Raw genomic sequence first — 21,399 nt, forward strand, 5'->3', positions numbered from 1 at the left:
TATGGCGACTGGGCTGAATTTTTTTTTACCGTAAAATCTAATGTGTTTTGTCTACTGCACATGTGCGGAAATAAAAGTTAAAGTTAAAGTACCACTGATAGTCACACACACTAGGTGTGGGGAAATTACCCTCTGCATTTGACTCATCACCTTTTTCCACCCCCGGGGAGATGAGGGGAGCAGTGAGGAGCAGCGGTGGCCGTGCTCGGGAATCATTTTGGTGATTTAACCCCCAATTCCAACCCTTAATGCTCAGGGAGGCAATGGGTCCCATTTTTATAGTCTTTGGTATGACTCGGCCCGGGTTTGAACTCACGATCTACCAACCTCAGGGTGGACACTCTAACCACAAGGCCACTGAGCAGGTTCCTGGTTGAGTTAAAACCTGGTTGAGTTCCGATTAAGCAACCGATGGCTGCCGTTTCCTTTAATCCTCCCGAAGTATATAGTTTATAGCAGGGGTCGGCAACCTTTACCACTCAAAGAGCCATTTTGACAAGTTTCACAAATTAAAGAAAACACTGGGAGCCACAAAACTCTTGAAAATTTAAAACGAAATAACACTGCATACAAAGCTTTTTTTGCTTTGTGCTATGTTTTAACTAGGGATGTGCGTATCGATCCTGTGGTATCGATATATCGATACTCACACGCTACTCATTTGGCATCACTTTTCTGAAAAAAGTATCGATATAAACCAAAAAACGGCGTGTGGGGGGTGCAAGCATCACTTTCAGATGTTTTTGATGACTTACTTAACTTACTATGTGCTGGGACACCCCTGTACCTGGCAGAGTATAGAGCTGGCCCAGTCACGTCACAGGAGACAGCGAATGAGCGTGGTCAACGTGCAACACACACACAGCCAGCCGACAGCGTTGTTACTTTTCCTGAACAGCAATCTGAGACTTCAGTAAAGTGTAACGTGTGACGACATATCTCGAGTACACTAAAGGTGTGATGGTGTCAGACATTTTTGTAGATCATTTTTCCAAGTTCATTTTCTCAGGGAACTGTCTTTCGTATGCAGGTTTATAGGACAAGGAAATCCTAGTTTATTGTTATAAGGAAATTATTGACTTTGCTTCAGAGAAGTGTTATAAGTTTACTTCCACAAAGAGGTTTGAAACATAACATTGTTATGAATAATTGTTTTTTTAAGCTTTTTCTACCAAGACTTTTTTTTTGAGGAATAAGAAATGTGAAAATGTGTATATTTTTGTTTATATTTAATTTATTTTTCATATTTATATTATTTATTTAAATTTTACTTTTATTATATATTGACCATAATAAATGTGGTATAAATGGTCCGTATTTGTCTTGTGAGTTGTCTTAAATAATAACAATAGTAATAATATTTTTGACTGACAAAAACTGCCAATAAGAAATTAATGGTATCGGTATCGATGAAAATGCAAGAAAAAGTATCGGTATCGTATCGAATCCTAAAAGTGTGGTATCGCCCATCCCTAGTTTTAACCAGGGGTCTCAGACACACGCCCCGGGCCGCACCTTAATATAAAAATGTAATGATAGTGCGACCTGCGATTGCGCCTGATAGCGTCATACATGCCAACCCTCTCAATTTATCCGGGAGATTCCCGAGTTCCAGGGCGTGATGGTACTGCCTTTAGCGCCCTCTACAGCCTGCTCCAACAGCGTACCTGCTCGGCCAGATGTTGAATGCAGCTTCAGCATGCTCAGTGCACACGTAAGTGACAGCAAGGCATACTTGTTCAACAGACACACAGCGTACACTGACGGTGACCGTATAAAACAACTTTAACACTGTTACGTTACAAATATGCGCCACACTGTGAACCCACACCAAAAAAGAATGACAAACACATTTCTGGAGAACATCCGCGCTGTAACACAACACAAACACAACAAAACAAACACCCAGAATCCCATGCAGCCCTAACTCTTCCGGTTCATCCAACACACACTTACAACAAACTCTGGTAACATTGACATTGTTAATTCTACACATCGTCTTGCACCAATCACAATTAGTAGCAAACACACTCCACCACTTCATCAAGATCGAGTTCAATAAACCTATTGAACTGATCCCTGCTGCTGTGCCGTCTCCTCCCCCCGCCGTACGTAACACACATCAGTGTGTAAGTGAAAACAGAGATTTCCACCAGGGACAATGGCGCACTTTTTGCAAAAATTTGACTCATAAATATGTCAATTGTAGAAGGAAGAAAAGAGAATAAGCAAGTGAAACTGACATACATTCAGATTATATGAAGGTCAAAGTGTTGATATGCAACAGAAAATTCTGATGGTTGACACATGGAGCAACATCAAACACATAATAAGTGACATTGCCAAGTTTAAAGAATTTGATGAAACGTTCAAGCCAGAACATCCTTGCCTGGAGTTGTCTGATGGGAAGAGGACTAGCGGTGGCGCACATTTAGGAAAGGTGCTGCAGAGGTCTACCTGCGGGACAGCGAGGGTCACCTGGTGAAGACGAGACTGACGGGGGCGCTGTACTTATACCCTCATATCCATAGGACATCTTTTCCGTGAGAGCAGCGACAACCGGCGGACCTTTAGCGAACTTTCAAAAAGGACACAATGTGCTCATCCATAAGAATACAAGAACATAACAGACTAGAGATGCGCGGATAGGCAATTATTTCATCCGCAACCGCATCACAAAAGTCGTCATCCACCCGCCATTCACCCGAACTAACATTTTATCAAAACCACAACCGCCCGCCACCCGCCCGTTGTTATATATCTAATACAGACGATGCAAGGCATTAGTGAGGTTAGAAAGCTTTTGCCTGTTAAAGAAAGGAGACTGATCCAATGCAGCAGAGACATTCAATGCGTGCCACGCATTAATATCTCTTGGCCACGCATTAGAGGCTTAGAGATATTAATGCGTGATAATATTATTTATCATTATTATAATATTATTGTCATTTCCATTAAGAGAGTGTTGACTATTATTGTTATTTTTTTCCCCTGGTCTTTAGTATTCCCTTTTTTAGTTTGTTGCGTACCACGTTTGCTGCCGGCGTTGCCATCTTTTTATTTTTTTCTTCTTCTTCTGTTGTGTTGTGTTGTGGTGTGCTGTGTCACGCCAAATTTCTTCCCCCTACAAAAACCTCCCCCCCCACCCCCATTTACTTCCGTGGTCATGTTTCCTCTTACGTCATTGACAGCGATCGATAGCACTTCGGCTTTGACTGCCCGTCGCTGGAAGGATACTTCGTCTTTGACAGCTGCTGGAATCTGAAGAAATGGATTATTGTTTTTTTTTGTACAGGCGCGAAACAGGACAGTCGCGTGCCGGTTAAGGACCCCCGGCAACTTTGTGACTTTATTGGACGCAGCCCCGGAAGTAAATGGGAGGGTGGGGGGGATGTTTTTGTAGGGGGGAAGAAATTTGGCGTGACAGCTGCAGCAGTGCCTGATGAATAATTGCCTGTTTCAAAGAGTGCTGCTCATTTTTCGTATGTGGGCAACAACATTTAACTATGTATATATATTTCCGAATTGGTTCAACCGCCACCCGCCCGAATCTATTTAAAATCTATTTTTTTCGTCATGCATCCGCCCGACTCGCGGATTATCCACGGACTCCGCGGTTGTGTCCGCAAACCGCGCATCTCTATAACAGACTATATTACCTCAACACTTTGAGTAAGGGAAATGATGATGTCATGGGTGTCATGGGTGCTACGATATTCAAACGTGGCACAAAAGTCTTGGCTATTGTAATTATGAAGATTTATAGAAATTTAACAAAAGGGATGAAAATGAAGGGTAAGGTTGACAAAACTAGCCTGCACTGTGGCATTTTTACGAAAGGTAATTTACCCAGAGCCGAAACGGTAACCTGATGAAAAGGCAAAGGCCGCATCAGAACTTGTGCTCATAAATGGTAAATGGTTAAATGGTTATACTTGTATAGCGCTTTTCTACCTTTTTAAGGAACTCAAAGCGTTGACACTGTTTCCACATTCACCCATTCACACACACATTCACACACTGATGGCAGGAGCTGCCATGCAAGGCGCTAACCAGGACCCATCAGGAGCAAGGGTGAAGTGTCTTGCTCAAGGACACAACGGACGTGACTAGGATGGTAGAAGGTGGCGATTGAACCAGTAACCCTCAGATTGCTGGCACGGCTACTCTACCAACTTCGCCACGCCGTCCCCCGTAGACTTAGCTGGCCCGATAGAACCAGAAGCAAACAACAGATTTAGATACAATCTAGCATTCAATGGTGATTATTCTGGTGTGACATTTGTGTATTTATTAAAAGCAAAGAGTGATACAACCAGAGCGACTGAGAAGTTTATTGTCCCTTATGGCAGGATAAAATGCATCAGATCTGAAAAGAGGACATTAGACGAATGAAGAGAGACAAGGTGAGCATACATTTCCGGTTCGTCTGTTTTACTTCCAGTTCACTGACATAGGAAAAAAAAACCTTTTGCGAGATCTCACAAAAGTATTGCGATATCTCGCAAAAAAATGTTTTCCCTCCATGTCCCTTCAGGGCAGTGGTTCTTAACCTGGGTTCGATCGAACCCTAGGGGTTCGGTGAGTCAGGCTCAGGGGTTCGGCGGAGGTCAAGACACACCCGACTCATCGTGTAAATAAAAACTTCTCCCTATCGGCGTATTATGGATACGGCAACAACGTGGACCCCGACTTAAACAAGTTGAAAAACTTATTCGGGTGTTACCATTTAGTGGTCAATTGTACGGAATATATACTGAACTGTGCAATCTACTAATAAAAGTTTCAATCAACCAATCAATCAAAACAGCAGAAGTCACACTGATTTGCAGGTGTGTAATTTGTTGTGAGTTTATGCACTGCGTTGGTTTTGTTCTTTGAACAAGGTGATGTTCATGCACGGTTCATTTTGTGCACCAGTAAAAAACATGGTAACACTTTAGAATGGGGAACATATTCACCATTAAAGGCCTACTGAAAGCCACTACTACCGACCACGCAGTCTGATAGTTTATATATCAATGATGAAATCTTAACATTGCAACACATGCCAATACGGCCGGGTTAACTTATAAAGTGCAATTTTAAATTTCCCGCTAAACTTCCAGTTCAAAACGCCTTTGGAGGATGACGTATGCGCGTGACATCGAGAGATCCACGGAAGTGTTTGGACCATATTGGACACGATACACAGAGCTCTGTTTTCTTCGACAAAATTCCACAGTATTCTGGACATCTGTGTTGGTGAATCTTTTGCAATTTGTTTAATGAACAATGGAGGCTGCAAAGAAGAACGTTGTAGGTGGGATCGGTGTATTAGCGGCTGGCAGTAGCAACACAACAAGGAGGACTTTGTTGGATAGCAGACGCGCAAGCGGCAAACTCACCTTGACTTCCTACGTCTCCGGGCCGCCGACCGCATCGTCAAACGCTGGAACGCAGGTGAGCACGGGTGTTGATGAGCTGAGGAGGGCTGGCTGGCGTAGGTGGAGCGCTAATGTTTTTATCTTAGCTCTGACGAGGTCCCGTTGTTAAGTTAGCGTCGTTAGCAACAGCATTGCTGGGCTTCGACAGGCGTCGAATACACATTAACCGTGTATTTACATGTCCAGTGTTTGGTTCGGTGTCTCCTGATAGTAGTATTGTTGATCTTCTGTCTATCCTTCCAGTCAGGGATTTATTTATTTTGTTTCTATCTGCATTTGAGACAGATGCTATCACGTTAGCTCATGTTAAGAGCTTCGTCTGTTGATGTAACCGTGTAGTTACATGTACATGGTTTAATAGTATTGTTGATCTTCTGTCTATCCTTCCAGTCAGGGGTTTATTTCTTTTGTTTCTATCTGCATTTGAGAACGATGCTAGCACGTTAGCTCAGTAGCTAAGTGTGTCACCGATGTATTGTCATGGAGATAAAAGTCACTTTAAATGTCCATTTCGCGTGCTCGACTCTCATTTTCAAGAGGATATAGTATCCGAGGTGGTTTAAAATACAAATCCGTGATCCACAATAGAAAAAGGAGAGAGTGTGGAATCCAATGAGCCAGCTTGTACCTAAGTTACGGTCAGAGCGAAAAAAGATACGTCCGGCACTGCCTCTAGTTCTTCACTCTAACGTGCCTCATCCACGAATCGTTCATCCTCGCTCAAATTAATGGGGTAATCGTCACTTTCTCGCTCCTAATATCTCTCGCTCCATTGTAAACAACGGGGAATTGTGAGCAGCACTACCGCTTGTGACGTCACGCTACTTCCGGTAGGGGCAAGGTTTTTTTTTATCAGCGAGCAAAAGTTGCGAACTTTATCGTCGATTTTCTCTACTAAATTCTTTCACCAAAAATATGGCAATATCGCGAAATGATCAAGTACGACGCATAGAATGGATCTGCTATTCCCGTTTAAATAAAAAAAATTCATTTCAGTAGGCCTTTAACTAATTGCTAATTAACATGCAAATTAGTAACATATTGGCTCTTGACTAGTCATTATTAAGTACTTATTAACCCTAACCCTAACCAAATAACTCTAAATTAATTCACTAAAGAAGGGTTCGGTGAATGCGCATATGAAACTGGTGGAGTTCGGTACCTCCAACAAGGTTAAAGGCCTACTGAAATTTTTTTTTTTTATTTAAACGGGAATAGCAGATCCATTCTATGTGTCATACTTGATCATTTCGCGATATTGCCATATTTTTGCTGAAAGGATTTAATAGAGAAAATCGATGATAAAGTTCGCAACTTTTGCTCGCTGATAAAAAAAAGCCTTGCCTGTACCGGAAGTAGCGTGACGTCACAGGAGCTAGTATTCCTCACAATTCCCCATTGTTTACAATGGAGCGAGAGAGATTCGGACCGAGAAAGTGATGATTACCCCATTAATTTGAGCGAGGATGAAAGATTCGTAGATGAGGAACGTTACAGTGAAGGACTTGAGAGACGGTGATGGACGTATCTTTTTTCGCTCTGACCGTAACTTAGGTACAAGCTGGCTCATTGGATTCCACACTCTCCTTTTTTTATTGTGGATCACGGATTTGTATTTTAAACCACCTCGGATACTATATCCTCTTGAAAATGAGAGTCGAGAACGCGAAATGGACATTCAGTGCCTTTTATCTCCACGACAATACATCGGCGAAATGCTTTAGCTACGAGCTAACGTGATAGCATCGTGCTTTAACTGCATATAGAAACAAAAAAATAAAGGATAGAAGGAAGGATAGATAGAAAATCAACAATACTATTAAACCGTGGACATGTAAATACACGGTTAATGCTTTCCAGGCTGGCGAAGGTTAACAATGCTGTGCTAACGACGCCATTGAAGCTATCTTAGCAACTTAGCAACGGGACCTCACAGAGCTATGCTAAAAACATTAGCTCTCCACCTACGCCAGCCAGCCCTCATCTACTCATCAACACCCGTGCTCACCTGCGTTCCAGCGATCGGCAGAAGGACGAAGGACTTCACCCGATGCGTTTGGCGGCCCGGAGACGTAGGAAGTCAAGGTGAGGTCGGCGGCTAGCGCGGCTAGCGCTCCAACAAAGTCCTCCTGGTTGTGTTGCTGTAGTCCGCTGCTAATACACCGATCCCACCTACAACTGTCTTCTTTGCAGCCTTCATTGTTCATTAAACAAATTGCAAAAGATGTCCAGAATACTGTGGAATTATGAAATGAAAACAGAGCTTTTTGTATAGGATTCTACGGGTACCATAACTTCCGTTACTCTGACTTCGTCACGCGCATACGTCATCATACCGCGACGTTTCAGCCGGATATTTCCCGGGAAGTTTTAAAAGTCACTTTATAAGTTAACCCGGCCGTATTGGCATGTGTTGCAATGTTAAGATTTCATCATTGATATATAAACTATCAGACTGCGTGGTCGGTAGTAGTGGCTTTCAGTAGGCCTTTAAGAACCCCTGCTTTAGGGGCTCCGTACAAAATAAAGTTCCTCACAAAGGGTTAAGAAAGGCCAAGAGGCACAATTTAGTATAAGAAACATTTATTTACAAAATGTACAACATAAATAAAACAGACACAAAGGCATGAGTGTGTGTGTGTGTGTGTGTGTGTTACATGGCGTGTTGTGCGCTATGTAAACTGAACGTGTTGTGGTGCGTGTGGCCTAGGAAGTTGAAATAGTGATGGTGTTCGAGTCCCTGCACGGGTGACAAGTAACCACCGTGCTGCTGCGGGTGCGCGCTCAGCGCGACGGGTTGGTACGAGATGGTCGGGCCGCGTGCCGAGCCGTGCCAGGCCAAGTGTCCTGCCGGGGGACTCGGCTGCTGTTGCTGCGGCGGCGGCGGCGGGTGCACGTACACGGCCTCCGCGGGGCTGTGGCGCTCCGGGGACGAGTGCAGTTGATGGCCCAAATAGTCCGACGGTTCGGGCCCGCCGCCCACAGAGCCGAAGACCGGCTCCGTGACGGCGCGGGATTTGGACTGCAGGAAGGCGAGGATCCGTGCGTACTTGATGTCTTTGGTCTCGGCCCGGTCTTCCGTGGTCAGATAGTGGACCAAGTTCTTCATACACTCGTGGTAGCCGTAGTGGAAGTAGTTGGCGAACTCGGCCAGCAATTCTCCTTTAACGAAGAACAATTCATTATTAATACTTTTCATGCGTAAAAGTGGATCATTTTCCCCTCCAGTTTATTGTGTCAACCACTTTGCATTCTCACTAACAAAACAATATGCATTTTGATGCGTAGAAGTGGACTACATTATGGTTACAGGACTATACGCATTTTTCCTTTAATATTTAATTTTCAATATGTAATATTTAATTAAATATTACGTTAAACCAGGAGTGTCAAAGTCATTTTAGCTCAGGGGCTGCATGGGGGAAAAATATATTCCCACCAGGGCCAGTTGAGTAAAATCATGGCATGATAACTTAAAAATACAACAACGGCAACTTCAGGTTGTTTTCTTTGTTTTGCTTCGGCCCGAAATAGAACAATCACATTCGGAAAATGTACAAATCACAAATAATCCTTGTGACAAAACACTTCAAATTAGTTGAATATTCTGATAGAAAAAAAATTGGTGCAGTTTCAAAAACACCATGAAGAACACAATGAATTTGGAGAACTGGGGGTGGGATTAAATAAATGATCTTCTTCCCACTCCTTTTCAGGCAATACTGGACAATCATGCTTACATACTGTACATTACCTTTTGCATTATATTTATTTATATTATCCCATATTGTCTACCTAGTATATATATATATATTTTTTTTTAATGTCATTGCCTGAAATAAATGAATAAATGAAATGTATAAATCAGGGGTGTCCAAAGTGTGGCCCGGAGGCCATTTGTGGCCCGCAGCTCAAGTTTTTTTGGCCCGCGGCATATAGTGGAAATAAAATCATACAAAAAAACAACAATAAAAATGTAAGCATAATAAGCAAATATGGTAGCTAATTTTAATACTAAAAATTAATACGAAGCAGACACATTGTTTTGTCTGTAAATGTATCTCTGTTTTAGATTCTTTTTTTTTCTTACAAAATACAATATCAAAACGGCCCCCGCATGCTTTGATTCGTCAGTGTGTGGCCCTTTGTGGAAAAAGTTTGGACACCCCTGGTGTAAATGAATGAATTTAGACTTAATCTCAGTGTATCTGCAAAGCAAATAAACTGAGTCACGGCCCATCTAGGATCGAACAAAAAACAAAATAAAGCATCAATAAAAACTGTTCTTTGTATCAAATATCTCATTAGTCATTTCCACTCTTCACTTTGTGTAAATTTGCACAAAAGACTATAATTTTCACAGAAGTATATCATAAGTGGAGCTACCGATTGTTTATTTTACTCCTGTTTGTTTTACGTCGGGTCAGACCTTGGACCCCGACTTAAACAAGTTGAAACACTTATTCGGGTGTTACCATTTAGTGGTTAATTGTACGGAATATATACTCTACTGTGAAATCTACTAATAAAAGTTTCAATCAATCAATCAAAGTCGGGGGGGTGGGGGGGAGTTGCAGCCCTGCTTTACCATGTAACTCTTGTTTGGTATAAACTATTTGCTTGCCTAACATAATTGTTAATGCGACATCCAGTGGACACGTTTAGAACAGCAGTTTCTTTAACTTAAAAACGCAGCTTTATTTTACACTTAGCGAACTCATCTCGCGGGCCGGATGGAACCTGTCCGCGGGCCTGATCCAGCCCCCGGGGCCGCATGTTTGACATCACTGGATTAAACAATAATATGCATATCATTGTTTCTCTCTGCCTTGCCATATGAATTTGTTTATAACAATTTAATAATAATAATAATAATGTTATGAAAGTGGTACAAGGGGGAAAAAATGTGCATTAAAAACTAATAGTACAAAGTTTACCAACATTAAAATAATAATATCCATCCATCCATTTTCTACCGCTTGTCCCTTTCGGGGTCGCGGCGGCTGCTGGAGGCTATCTCAGCTGCATTCGGGCGGAAGGCAGAGTACACCCTGGACAAGTCGCCACCTCATCGCAGGGCATTTTCATGCTTAACAATATGACATTGTTTTGTGATTTAACAATTTGACCCTTTTTTGTAATATTGTGACATTGTTCTCACGAAATAGATTTTTTTTTTTTCCTCCACAACAATTTGAATAATTATAATCTTACTGTACTTAGACTTAGTTCCTCATACACTGTTGGGTGCATTGGGCAGCTTTTTGAATAATATTGTGACATTATTCTTATAAAATCATATGTTTTCTGCATCTTAATTGCATTTGTGACATTATTTTGTAAAATCACATATTTTTCTGCATAGCAATGACTTTTTTTTTAATATTGTGACATTATTTTTGTAAAATTGCATCTTTTCCTGCTTAACAATATGATTTTGTTTGTAATTATGCGACATTATTCCTATTAAACAATTTTTTCTTTCATACCAATATGACTTTTTTGTATAATATTGTAACATTTTTCTTATAAAATCATATATTTTCATGCATTTTAACTGCATCTTTTTTCCCTGCATATCTATATATATATTTTTTGTAATAATGGGACATTATTCTTCAAAAATTATATATTTTTTACAAATATATAAATTTTCTGTAATATTGTGAGATTATTCTTGTAAAATCACATATTTTTCTACATACCAATATGACAGTTTTTGTATAATATTGTAACATTTTTGTTATAAAATCATATATTTTCTTTCATACCAATATGACTTTTTTGTATAATATTGTAACATTTTTCTTATAAAATCATATATTTTCATGCATTTTAACTGCATCTTTTTTCCCTGCATATCTATATTTTATTTTTTTGTAGTAATGGGACATTATTCTTCAAAAATTACATCTTTTTTACAAATATATACATTTTTTGTAATATTGTGAGATTATTCTTGTAAAATCACATATTTTTCTACATACCAATATGACAGTTTTTGTATAATATTGTAACATTTTTGTTATAAAATCATATATTTTTCTGCATATTAACTGCATCTTTTTTCCCTGCATATCTTTTTTTAATTTTCTTGTATGAATTGGACATTATTCTTCTAATGTAGCCTAACCAAAATAGTACACAATTGAATTTATTTGTCTCTCTTTTTTTTTTTTATTACAAATTATTGCACTCAACAATTCATATCCATGTATGTGCTTCAACATTTATTTAGAAATCACGACATGGTAGCCGTTGCGCAATGCAGTTACAGTGAAAATATATACTGTAGACTTGCAGAGGTGTCCAAACATTTTCCGGCGAGGGCCACATAGAGAAAAATTGAAGGATGCGAGGGCCACTTTTACACATTTTGTATATGAAAAATACTCAAACCAAAACAATGTAGGTGGAACATACGCTAACATTTGAAAAACACTTCTACATCTTAGCTTTGTGTTGTAGATAACGAAGCAATAACATCATTCATGATTATTTTAATTGATTGTATTTGTATTTATGTTAACTGCACTTTAAAGTAAGCTTGTATTTACTAATATTGCTATTATACAGTCAACTGAAACGCTTTTGTACACTCAAAAACATATCTTGTCTCACAAGAAATGTGTACACTTTTTCATCATGACAGGACACAGGTCCCATTTTTGGGGGGAATTTGGTCCCGTTGAATTTTTCATTGTTTTTTGTTCTAAATTGGGACCTGTTTAGTTTGTCTATAGCATGGGTGTCAAACTCTGGCCCGCGGGCCAAATTTGGCCCCCTGTGTAATCTCATTTGGCCCTTGAGGCAATATCAAATTAACATTAGAGCTGGCCCGCCGGTATTATACAGTGGCGGTGCCGCTGTTACACCGCATTCACCGTTAATACTCATACTTGCCATCCCTCCCGATTTTCCCGGGAGACTCACAAATTTCAGTGCCCCTCCTGAAAATCTCCCGGGGCAATCATTCTCCCGAATTTCTCCCGATTTCCAACCAGACAACATTATTGGGGGCGTGCCTTAAAGGCACTGCCTTCAACGTCCTCTACAACCTGTCGTCACGTCCGCTTTCCCTCCATACAAACAGCGTGCCGGCCCAGTCACATAGTATATGCGGCTTTTACACACACACAAGTGAATGCAACGCATACTTGGTCAACAGCCATACAGGTCACACTGAGGGTGGCCGTATAAACAACTTTAACACTGTTACAAATATGCGCCACACTGTGAACCCACACCAAACAAGAATGACAAACACATTTCGGGAGAACATCCGCACCGTAACACAAAATAAACACAACAGAAAAAATACCCAGAACCCTTTGCAGCACTAACTCTTCCGGGACGCTACAATATACACCCCCGCTACCACCAAACCCCGCCACCGCCCACCAAGTTAATGTTGATATTTACCTCAGAAGGCTGCAAATAGAAAAGAGGCATTCCATTTTTTATTTAAATTTAATTTAATATACCATTGATGTTTTTTCGTTTGTTTTTTGAAAGTTGATTTTGCACTATTAAATTATATAAGCGTGGCTTGTTCCATATTCAGTGTTAAAGCAAACCAGTGTAGCAAACTGAGCAATAATTAACGTTTTATTCATGCACTTTCTCTTGCTACTTCAAGGCTTGAATGTTTGATCCATTCATTATTGTTATTTTACTTTCAAATGTATTATTAGCCTGCGGAAAAAGTTTATTTTGATATTTACCTCAGAAAGCTGCAAATAGAAAAGAGGCATTCCATTTTTATTTTTATTTTATTTGATATGCCATTGATATTTTTTGAATTATTATTTGAAACTCGATTTTGCATGTCACTATAGAGTTATATAAGCCTTGCTTGTTCAATATTCAATGCAAAACTTGTTTGGGTCCCTATTAAAAGGTTAATTTTTTCAACCTTGGCCCGCGGCTTTGTTAAGTTTAAAATGTTGGCCCACTCTGTATTTGAGTTTGACACCCCTGGTCTATAGAATGTGTCGCAGGCCAATATCAATCGTGCTGCGGGTCGCAAATGGCCCCCCGGGCCGCACTTTGGACACCCCTGCTAGAGGCTGAATTTCTGCTACAATTTAGGTGCACGGTGTACCCAAATAAACAACTTTTAGAGGAGATATTTCATACTTTGGGTTACAAAATGGCTTGGCTCACTATTTGGCAACACTTCCAAAGACTGTCATAACTCACCCTTTTCTCTCCCTCGGGGGAAATCCGCGGAGTGGAGCGCCCTCAGATACTGAACTGTCATCTCCAAGATTTCTGCTTTTTCCAGTTTGCCTGAATTCTTTAGGAAATAGCAATAAGATGATTACAAAAATGCATGTATTCGATATATTTATATGTATATATGCTGGCGCACATACCTGTTTGGCCAGTGCCATGGGTACAGTTTTGCCCAGTTCGTTTAGGCAGCGATTGATGCGATCTCGTCTTCTTTTCTCGATCACTTTGTGCGAGATGGGAGTTCTCTAGGGGGGTTGAAATGTAAATAAACAAGTGAGAAAACTGTAATTGGATTTTTTTTTTTTTGGTATGTGCAGACTGTCCGACAATGCGCGCATGCGTGCATGGCTGCTTTACGCGCAGCTTTTTCTGCCAACAACAGCTCATTGAAGTGATATAAACACAAGTCGAGGGTACGTTTAGCACATTTAAAGTGAAGATATAAGAAAATCCTGCACAAATGTCTGTGTGGAATCATATAGGCATGCGCAAAGAAGCGCCAAATGCTCCAGTTTAAGAATTTTTTTTGCGTCAAAATGCATGGAGTCAATGTGTCTCTTACCTTTCGTTCCTTCATTTTGGATGCCATAAAAGAGAAAAATGGTGGGATTTAAAAAAAAATAAAAATAATAATAAAAGATGGTTCCAAATTGTTGCAGCTTGGAGAGATGCGACGCTCTGCAGACGCGCACGCAGCAGACTGAGATGTGAGGAGGAGAAAAGATGGCTCCTTATAAAAGGGATCATCCAAGGGGGGACATTCACGGTAAATGTAAATTATTCCATGGGATTAGATGAGGACCATGATAAATGTGTGCGTTTCGGATCAGTTGAAGAAACAGTCGGACAACAACAAGTCGCACTCACACAAAAAAAAAAAAAAAAAAAAAGGAGGTGGTGGGGGGTGGGGGGGCAAACTTTGCTTTGTTAACCCACGTGGCTGCTTAAAAAGACACGTGATTACTCGTGGGGATATTATTTGCATATAAGTGAGGCGGGAAATGACGAGTGAGGCGTTCAGGGGCTGGATGGACGGATGGATGCATGGCGCGCAAAAGAGCGCACGGCCGAACAAGAAACACACACAAAAAGGGAGAAAGCGACCTCTTTCTTCACTTTACAAATCCCCGCCAAGCCGCTTTAACTCTCACACCCAGTCCGAGTTTTAATTTAAGGCCTGTCCAGTGTCATTAGAGTAATTAAGTAAGCCTTTAATAGGCTGTTCCGCCAAGTTCAGGGGAGACCCTTTTTTTTTTTTTTTTTTTTTTTTTTGGAGAGCCCCTCTTCACCCTCCTTCCCCATGTCTCGCACGACTTGCTGACATCTTTTATGAGGTTTTGTTTGTGGACATTCTTTACCGTTTCTAAAAAAACAAAAAAAAACAAATAAGATATATATATTTTTTGTTCTATAGGGGCAGGTGCATGAGTGCTGCCTGCTGACACAAGAGCGTGGTCCGCGTCAAGGCGCACACGATGAGCCGCCACTGGAGACTCCTTTTGGAGGGGGGCTCAATTTGTATCCTATTATCCTATAAGAAAATGTCCATTCAGTGCCATGAATAGTTTCATTGGCCTAAATTTTAATAATGCTGTGAAAGAAAGGGGAGAAATAAAGAAGAATGCAGCTGGTGCGAGCGCGCATTATCCGCCGTCACCTGCAAGACGGATAGCCTGGAGACCCCTATTCATTTGCCTAATTTCGGTCAACTTAACAAACTTTGGGAGAAATTATACTGCTATTGTTGCGAAGGGTGAAGCCTTCTGATCGAATTAACAGCGTGTTTTGATCCGGTAAATGTCATTAGAAGGAGAGAAACAATCGCGTTTAAAGGCGCCCGGGGAATGCGCCAAAGTGGGGACGCCAAAGCGCAAAGTGCACAAAGGCTGCTGGTAAATGCCACAGGGGACACTTTTGTACCCTCAAAGTTTTTCCCCTCTCCAAACAAAGGGCATTATTTTATACTTGAATACATTTTCGCACAACAATTGGCTGTTTTCTTCAAACATATTTGGAGCGCAAGGTTAACAACAGGTTTATTGTGTGCGCACCCAAACGGCTCTCATGCGCCAAAACACGCCGGGCTTCTGCACGTCTCGTCTTTTCACAGCCTTTTCACGTTCACCCTGCAGCTTGGACACATCTGATCCTGTGAGCAATGTCAAAGAATTAAAATTTAAAAAAAAAAAAAAAAGCATGTGGAGGCTGTGAAAGAAAAGGCTCACAAGACATCAGAAGAGTTTGGAGAGGGTTTTTTTTTTTAAGGCGAGCACCATGGAGAGAAAGACGCGAGCGAGAGGGACGAGGGCATTAAATCCTATTACTTGACTGTGGACTTGTTTAAAACACTTTTTTTTTCTTCTTTTTAATGTGTTTGTACTTTGAAATGTAGACTTTTTGGACTTAAACAAAACTCCACTGGGAGCTCTAACTTGGTGGAAAAGTGCTATTAAGCCACATTTTTCATGCACCCATTTAATTATTTGGAACACTTTAATAATGAAGATGTCTATTATCATGTTTATAACATGGTTGTTAAAAAAATGCAATGATTATTTCCATTCCTTTTTACAATTTGCAAAAAATCTATTATTTCATGTGAATAAACGCCCATTTTCTATACTATAGCTGCAATCATGCACATATTAATATTGACTAGGTATATTCATTTATAGGCATATACTGTATTTATCATATTTTGAAAAGTAGATTTATAGGGGCACCATAGTCACTGAAACGACAGCAAGCACACCACATGTGAATAATGCTGTATAATAGACTGTATATATATATTATTCACATGTGAATAATGATGTATAATAGACTGTATTTATATTATTCACATGTGAATAATGATGTATAATAGACTGAATTTATATTATTCACATGTGAATAATGATGTATAATAGACTGAATTTATATTATTCACATGTAAAAAAATACCCAAGTGTTTATTGTTTATTGTGAGCAAACTGTGGTGCTGAATTTCCCCCCAGGGATCAATAAAGTACTTTCTATTCTATTATATTCTATTATATGATGTATAAACACAGCATTAAATCCTATTACTTGACTGTGGACTTGTTTAAAACACTTTTTTTTTCTTTTTTAATGTGTTTGTACTTTGAAATGTAGACTTGTTGGACTTAAACAAAACTCCACTGGGAGCTCTAACTTGGTGGAAAAGTGCTATTAAGCCACATTTTTCATGCACCCATTTAGTTATTTAGAACACTTTAATAAAGAAGGTGTCTATTACATGGTTGTATTTTCATTCATTTTTTTAAATTCGCTATACTGTTTGTCATTCATAAATGAATAAAATTTGCAGAAAATCTATTATTTCATGTGAATAAAAGCCCATTTTCTATACTATAGCTGCAATCATGCACATATTAATATTGACTAGTTATATTCATTTATAGGCAGATACTGTATTTATCATATTTAGAAAAGTAGATTTATAGGGGCTGCATAGTCACTGAAACGACAGCAAGCACACTACATGTGAATAATGCTGTATAATAGACTGTATATATATTATTCACATGTGAATAATGCTGTATAATAGACTGAATTTACATTATTCACATGTAAAAAATACCCAAGTGTTTATTGTTTATTGTGAGCTAACTGTGGTGCTGAATTTCCCCCCAGGGATCAATAAAGTACTTTATATTCTATTATATTCTATTATATGATGTATAAACACAGCATTAAATCCTATTACTTGACTGTGGACTTGTTTAAAACACTTTTTTTTTCTTTTTTAATGTGTTTGTACTTTGAAATGTAGACTTGTTGGACTTAAACAAAACTCCACTGGGAGCTCTAACTTGGTGGAAAAGTGCTATTAAGCCACATTTTTCATGCACCCATTTAGTTATTTAGAACACTTTAATAAAGAAGGTGTCTATTATCATGTTTATAGCATGGTTGTTAAAAAATGCAATGATTATTTTCATTAATTTTTTTAAATTCGCTATACTGTTTGTCATTCATAAATGAATAAAATTAGCAGAAAATCTATTATTTCATGTGAATAAAAGCCCATTTTCTATACTATAGCTGCAATCATGCACATATTAACATTGACTAGTTATATTCATTTATAGGCAGATACTGTATTTATCATATTTTGAAAAGTAGATTTATAGGGGCTGCATAGTCACTGAAACGACAGCAAGCACACTACATGTGAATAATGCTGTATAATAGACTGTATATATATTATTCACATGTGAATAATGCTGTATAATAGACTGTATTTATATTATTCACATATGAATAATGCTGTATAATAGACTGAATTTACATTATTCACATGTAAAAAATACCCAAGTGTTTATTGTTTATTGTGAGCTAACTGTGGTGCTGAATTTCCCCCAGGGATAAATAAAGTACTTTACATTCTATTCTATTCTATAATGTATAAACACAGCATTAAATCCTATTACTTGACTGTGGACTTGTTTAAAACACTTTTTATTTTCTTTTACTTTGAAATGTAGACTTGTTGGACTTTAAACAAAACTCCACTGGGAGCTCTAACTTGGTGGAAAAGTGCTATTAAGCCACATTTTTCATGCACCCATTTAGTTATTTAGAACACTTTAATAAAGAAGGTGTCTATTATCATGTTTATAGCATGGTTGTTAAAAAATGCAATGATTATTTTCATTCATTTTTTTAAATTCGCTATACTGTTTGTCATTCATAAATGAATACAATTTGCAGAAAATCTATTATTTCATGTGAATAAAAGCCCATTTTCTATACTATAGCTGCAATCATGCACATATTAATATTGACTAGTTATATTCATTTATAGGCAGATACTGTATTTATCATATTTTGAAAAGTAGATTTATAGGGGCTGCATAGTCACTGAAACGACAGCAAGCACACTACATGTGAATAATGCTGTATAATAGACTGTATATATATTATTCACATGTGAATAATGATGTATAATAGACTGTATATATATTATTCACATGTGAATAATGCTGTATAATAGACTGAATTTACATTATTCACATGTAAAAAATACCCAAGTGTTTATTGTTTATTGTGAGCTAACTGTGGTGCTGAATTTCCCCCAGGGATAAATAAAGTACTTTATATTCTATTCTATTCTATAATGTATAAACACAGCATTAAATCCTATTACTTGACTGTGGACTTGTTTAAAACACTTTTTTTTTCTTTTTTAATGTGTTTGTACTTTGAAATGTAGACTTGTTGGACTTTAAACAAAACTCCACTGGGAGCTCTAACTTGGTGGAAAAGTGCTATTAAGCCACATTTTTCATGCACCCATTTAGTTATTTAGAACACTTTAATAAAGAAGGTGTCTATTATCATGTTTATAGCATGGTTGTTAAAAAATGCAATGATTATTTTCATTCATTTTTTAAAATTCGCTATACTGTTTGTCATTCATAAATGAATAAAATTTGCAGAAAATCTATTATTTCATGTGAATAAACGCCCATTTTCTATACTATAGCTGCAATCATGCACATATTAATATTGACTAGTTATATTCATTTATAGGCAGATACTGTATTTATCATATTTTGAAAAGTAGATTTATAGGGGCTGCATAGTCACTGAAACGACAGCAAGCCCACTACATGTGAATAATGCTGTATAATAGACTGTATATATATTATTCACATGTGAATAATGCTGTATAATATACTGTATTTATATTATTCATATGTGAATAATGCTGTATAATAGACTGAATTTACATTATTCACATGTAAAAAATACCTAAGTGTTTATTGTTTATTGTGAGCTAACTGTGGTGCTGAATTTCCCCCAGGGATAAATAAAGTACTTTATATTCTATTCTATTCTATAATGTATAAACACAGCATTAAATCCTATTACTTGACTGTGGACTTGTTTAAAACACTTTTTTTTTTCTTTTTTAATGTGTTTGTACTTTGAAATGTAGACTTGTTGGACTTTAAACAAAACTCCACTGGGAGCTCTAACTTGGTGGAAAAGTGCTATTAAGCCACATTTTTCATGCACCCATTTAGTTATTTAGAACACTTTAATAAAGAAGGTGTCTATTATCATGTTTATAGCATGGTTGTTAAAAAAAATGCAATGATTATTTGCATTCCTTTTTTAAATTCGCTAGTGTTTGTCATTCATAAATGAATAACATTTGCAGAAAATCTATTATTTCATGTGAGTAAACGCCCATTTTCTATACTATAGATGCAATCATGCACATATTAATAGTGAGTAGTTATATTAATTTATAGGCATATATTGTATTTATCATATTTAGAAAAGTAGATTTATAGGGGCAGCGTATAGTCACTGAAACGACAGCAAGCACACCACATGTGAATAATGCTGTATAATAGATTGTATTTATTTTATTCACATGTGAATAATGCTGTATAATAGACTGTATTTATATTTTTCACATGTGAATAATGCTGTATAATAGACTGTATTTATATTATTTACATGTGAATAATGCTGTATAATAGACTGTATTTATATTATTCACATGTAAAAAATACCCAAGTGTTTATTGTTTATTGTGAGCGAACTGTGGTGCTGAATTTCCCCCAGGGATCAATAAAGTACTTTATATTCTATTCTATTGTATAATGTATAAACAAAACGTATAATAAATAAGAGATTATTTTCTTTTCATTACTCTTAATTAGTGTTATGGGTTTTTTCCCCTCTGCTTTTTTGTTATTAAACATGTCTAAAATAACAATTTCTGAATGATGAAGGGCTTAAAACTTAAGCACAAGATAGTTCATAGGTCTATATGTTGCTGAGGAAAAACAGCATAGTTAATATTTAAAAACAAACATCGTAAAATGAAGTGTGTATCAGTGAGGTCCATATATTAAAAATATTGCTTTAATACAAAATGTCATCACCGAGTTATAGCAGAACCCTAATTGCAAATTGCAAACCTGAGTCAATGCAATAGGCTACACTTTTATGACATTATTACATTTTTTAAACACATTAATTACACTTTTGGGGAACACATTCACCATTAATTAGTTGCTTATTAAAGTAACAAAGACTTATTTTAGAGTTATTTGGACACTAGGGGAATATATAAAGGTTAGGGTTACTAATAAGCAATAATTCTGAGGTTATTGAGGGAAGACTCTTAGTTAATGGCTTACTGGTTGTATAATAAGGCCATGCAGAATGAGGCATTAATAAGTACTTAATAACGACTAATTGGGAGCCAATATGTTTCTAATTTGCATGTTAATAAGCAACTTATAAATGGTGAATATGTGTTCCCCATACTAAAGTGTTACCCACTTTTTTATTCTGATTAATCATGATTAATCACAGCAAATTACCTGTGTGCATAATTAAAATTAACTTAGAAAAAATTTATGTAAATATATTGTCAGAATGCCATATCATTTTTTTCTTTTACTTGATTTGATGGGGGAAAAAAACTTTTTTAATCTAAAGCAGGGGTGCCAAACGTAAGGCCCGCGAACAGGTTTTATCCGGCCAGCGGGATGAGTTTGCTAAGTATAAAAATGAACCTGAAATGTTTGAATGAAAAAAACAGCTGTTCTAAATGTGTCCACTGGATGTCGCAATAGCAATTCTTTGTATCTTTGTAGATGATGCTACATATGTACAAAATAAACCACATGATGTTAGTGCATCAGTCGAGGAAAATGATCAAACTACATAAATAACATGCTGT

General features: G+C 37.9%; 1 protein-coding gene across 1 annotated transcript; it reads right to left on the reverse strand.

Annotated features, from left to right (window-relative positions):
* Window positions 1–8,079: 8,079 nt before the first annotated feature.
* Window positions 8,080–14,253, reverse strand: helt (helt bHLH transcription factor). The gene is made up of 4 exons (XM_062026166.1): window positions 14,227–14,253; window positions 13,805–13,909; window positions 13,629–13,725; window positions 8,080–8,588 (listed from the first exon to the last, which is right to left on the reverse strand). Exons 1-4 carry the CDS (start codon window positions 14,251–14,253, stop codon window positions 8,080–8,082), a joined length of 738 nt encoding a protein of 245 aa, XP_061882150.1.
* Window positions 14,254–21,399: the final 7,146 nt, after the last annotated feature.

The sequence above is a fragment of the Entelurus aequoreus genome, linkage group LG18 (assembly GCF_033978785.1).
Source record: "Entelurus aequoreus isolate RoL-2023_Sb linkage group LG18, RoL_Eaeq_v1.1, whole genome shotgun sequence".
Taxonomy (NCBI): Eukaryota; Metazoa; Chordata; class Actinopteri; order Syngnathiformes; family Syngnathidae; genus Entelurus; species Entelurus aequoreus.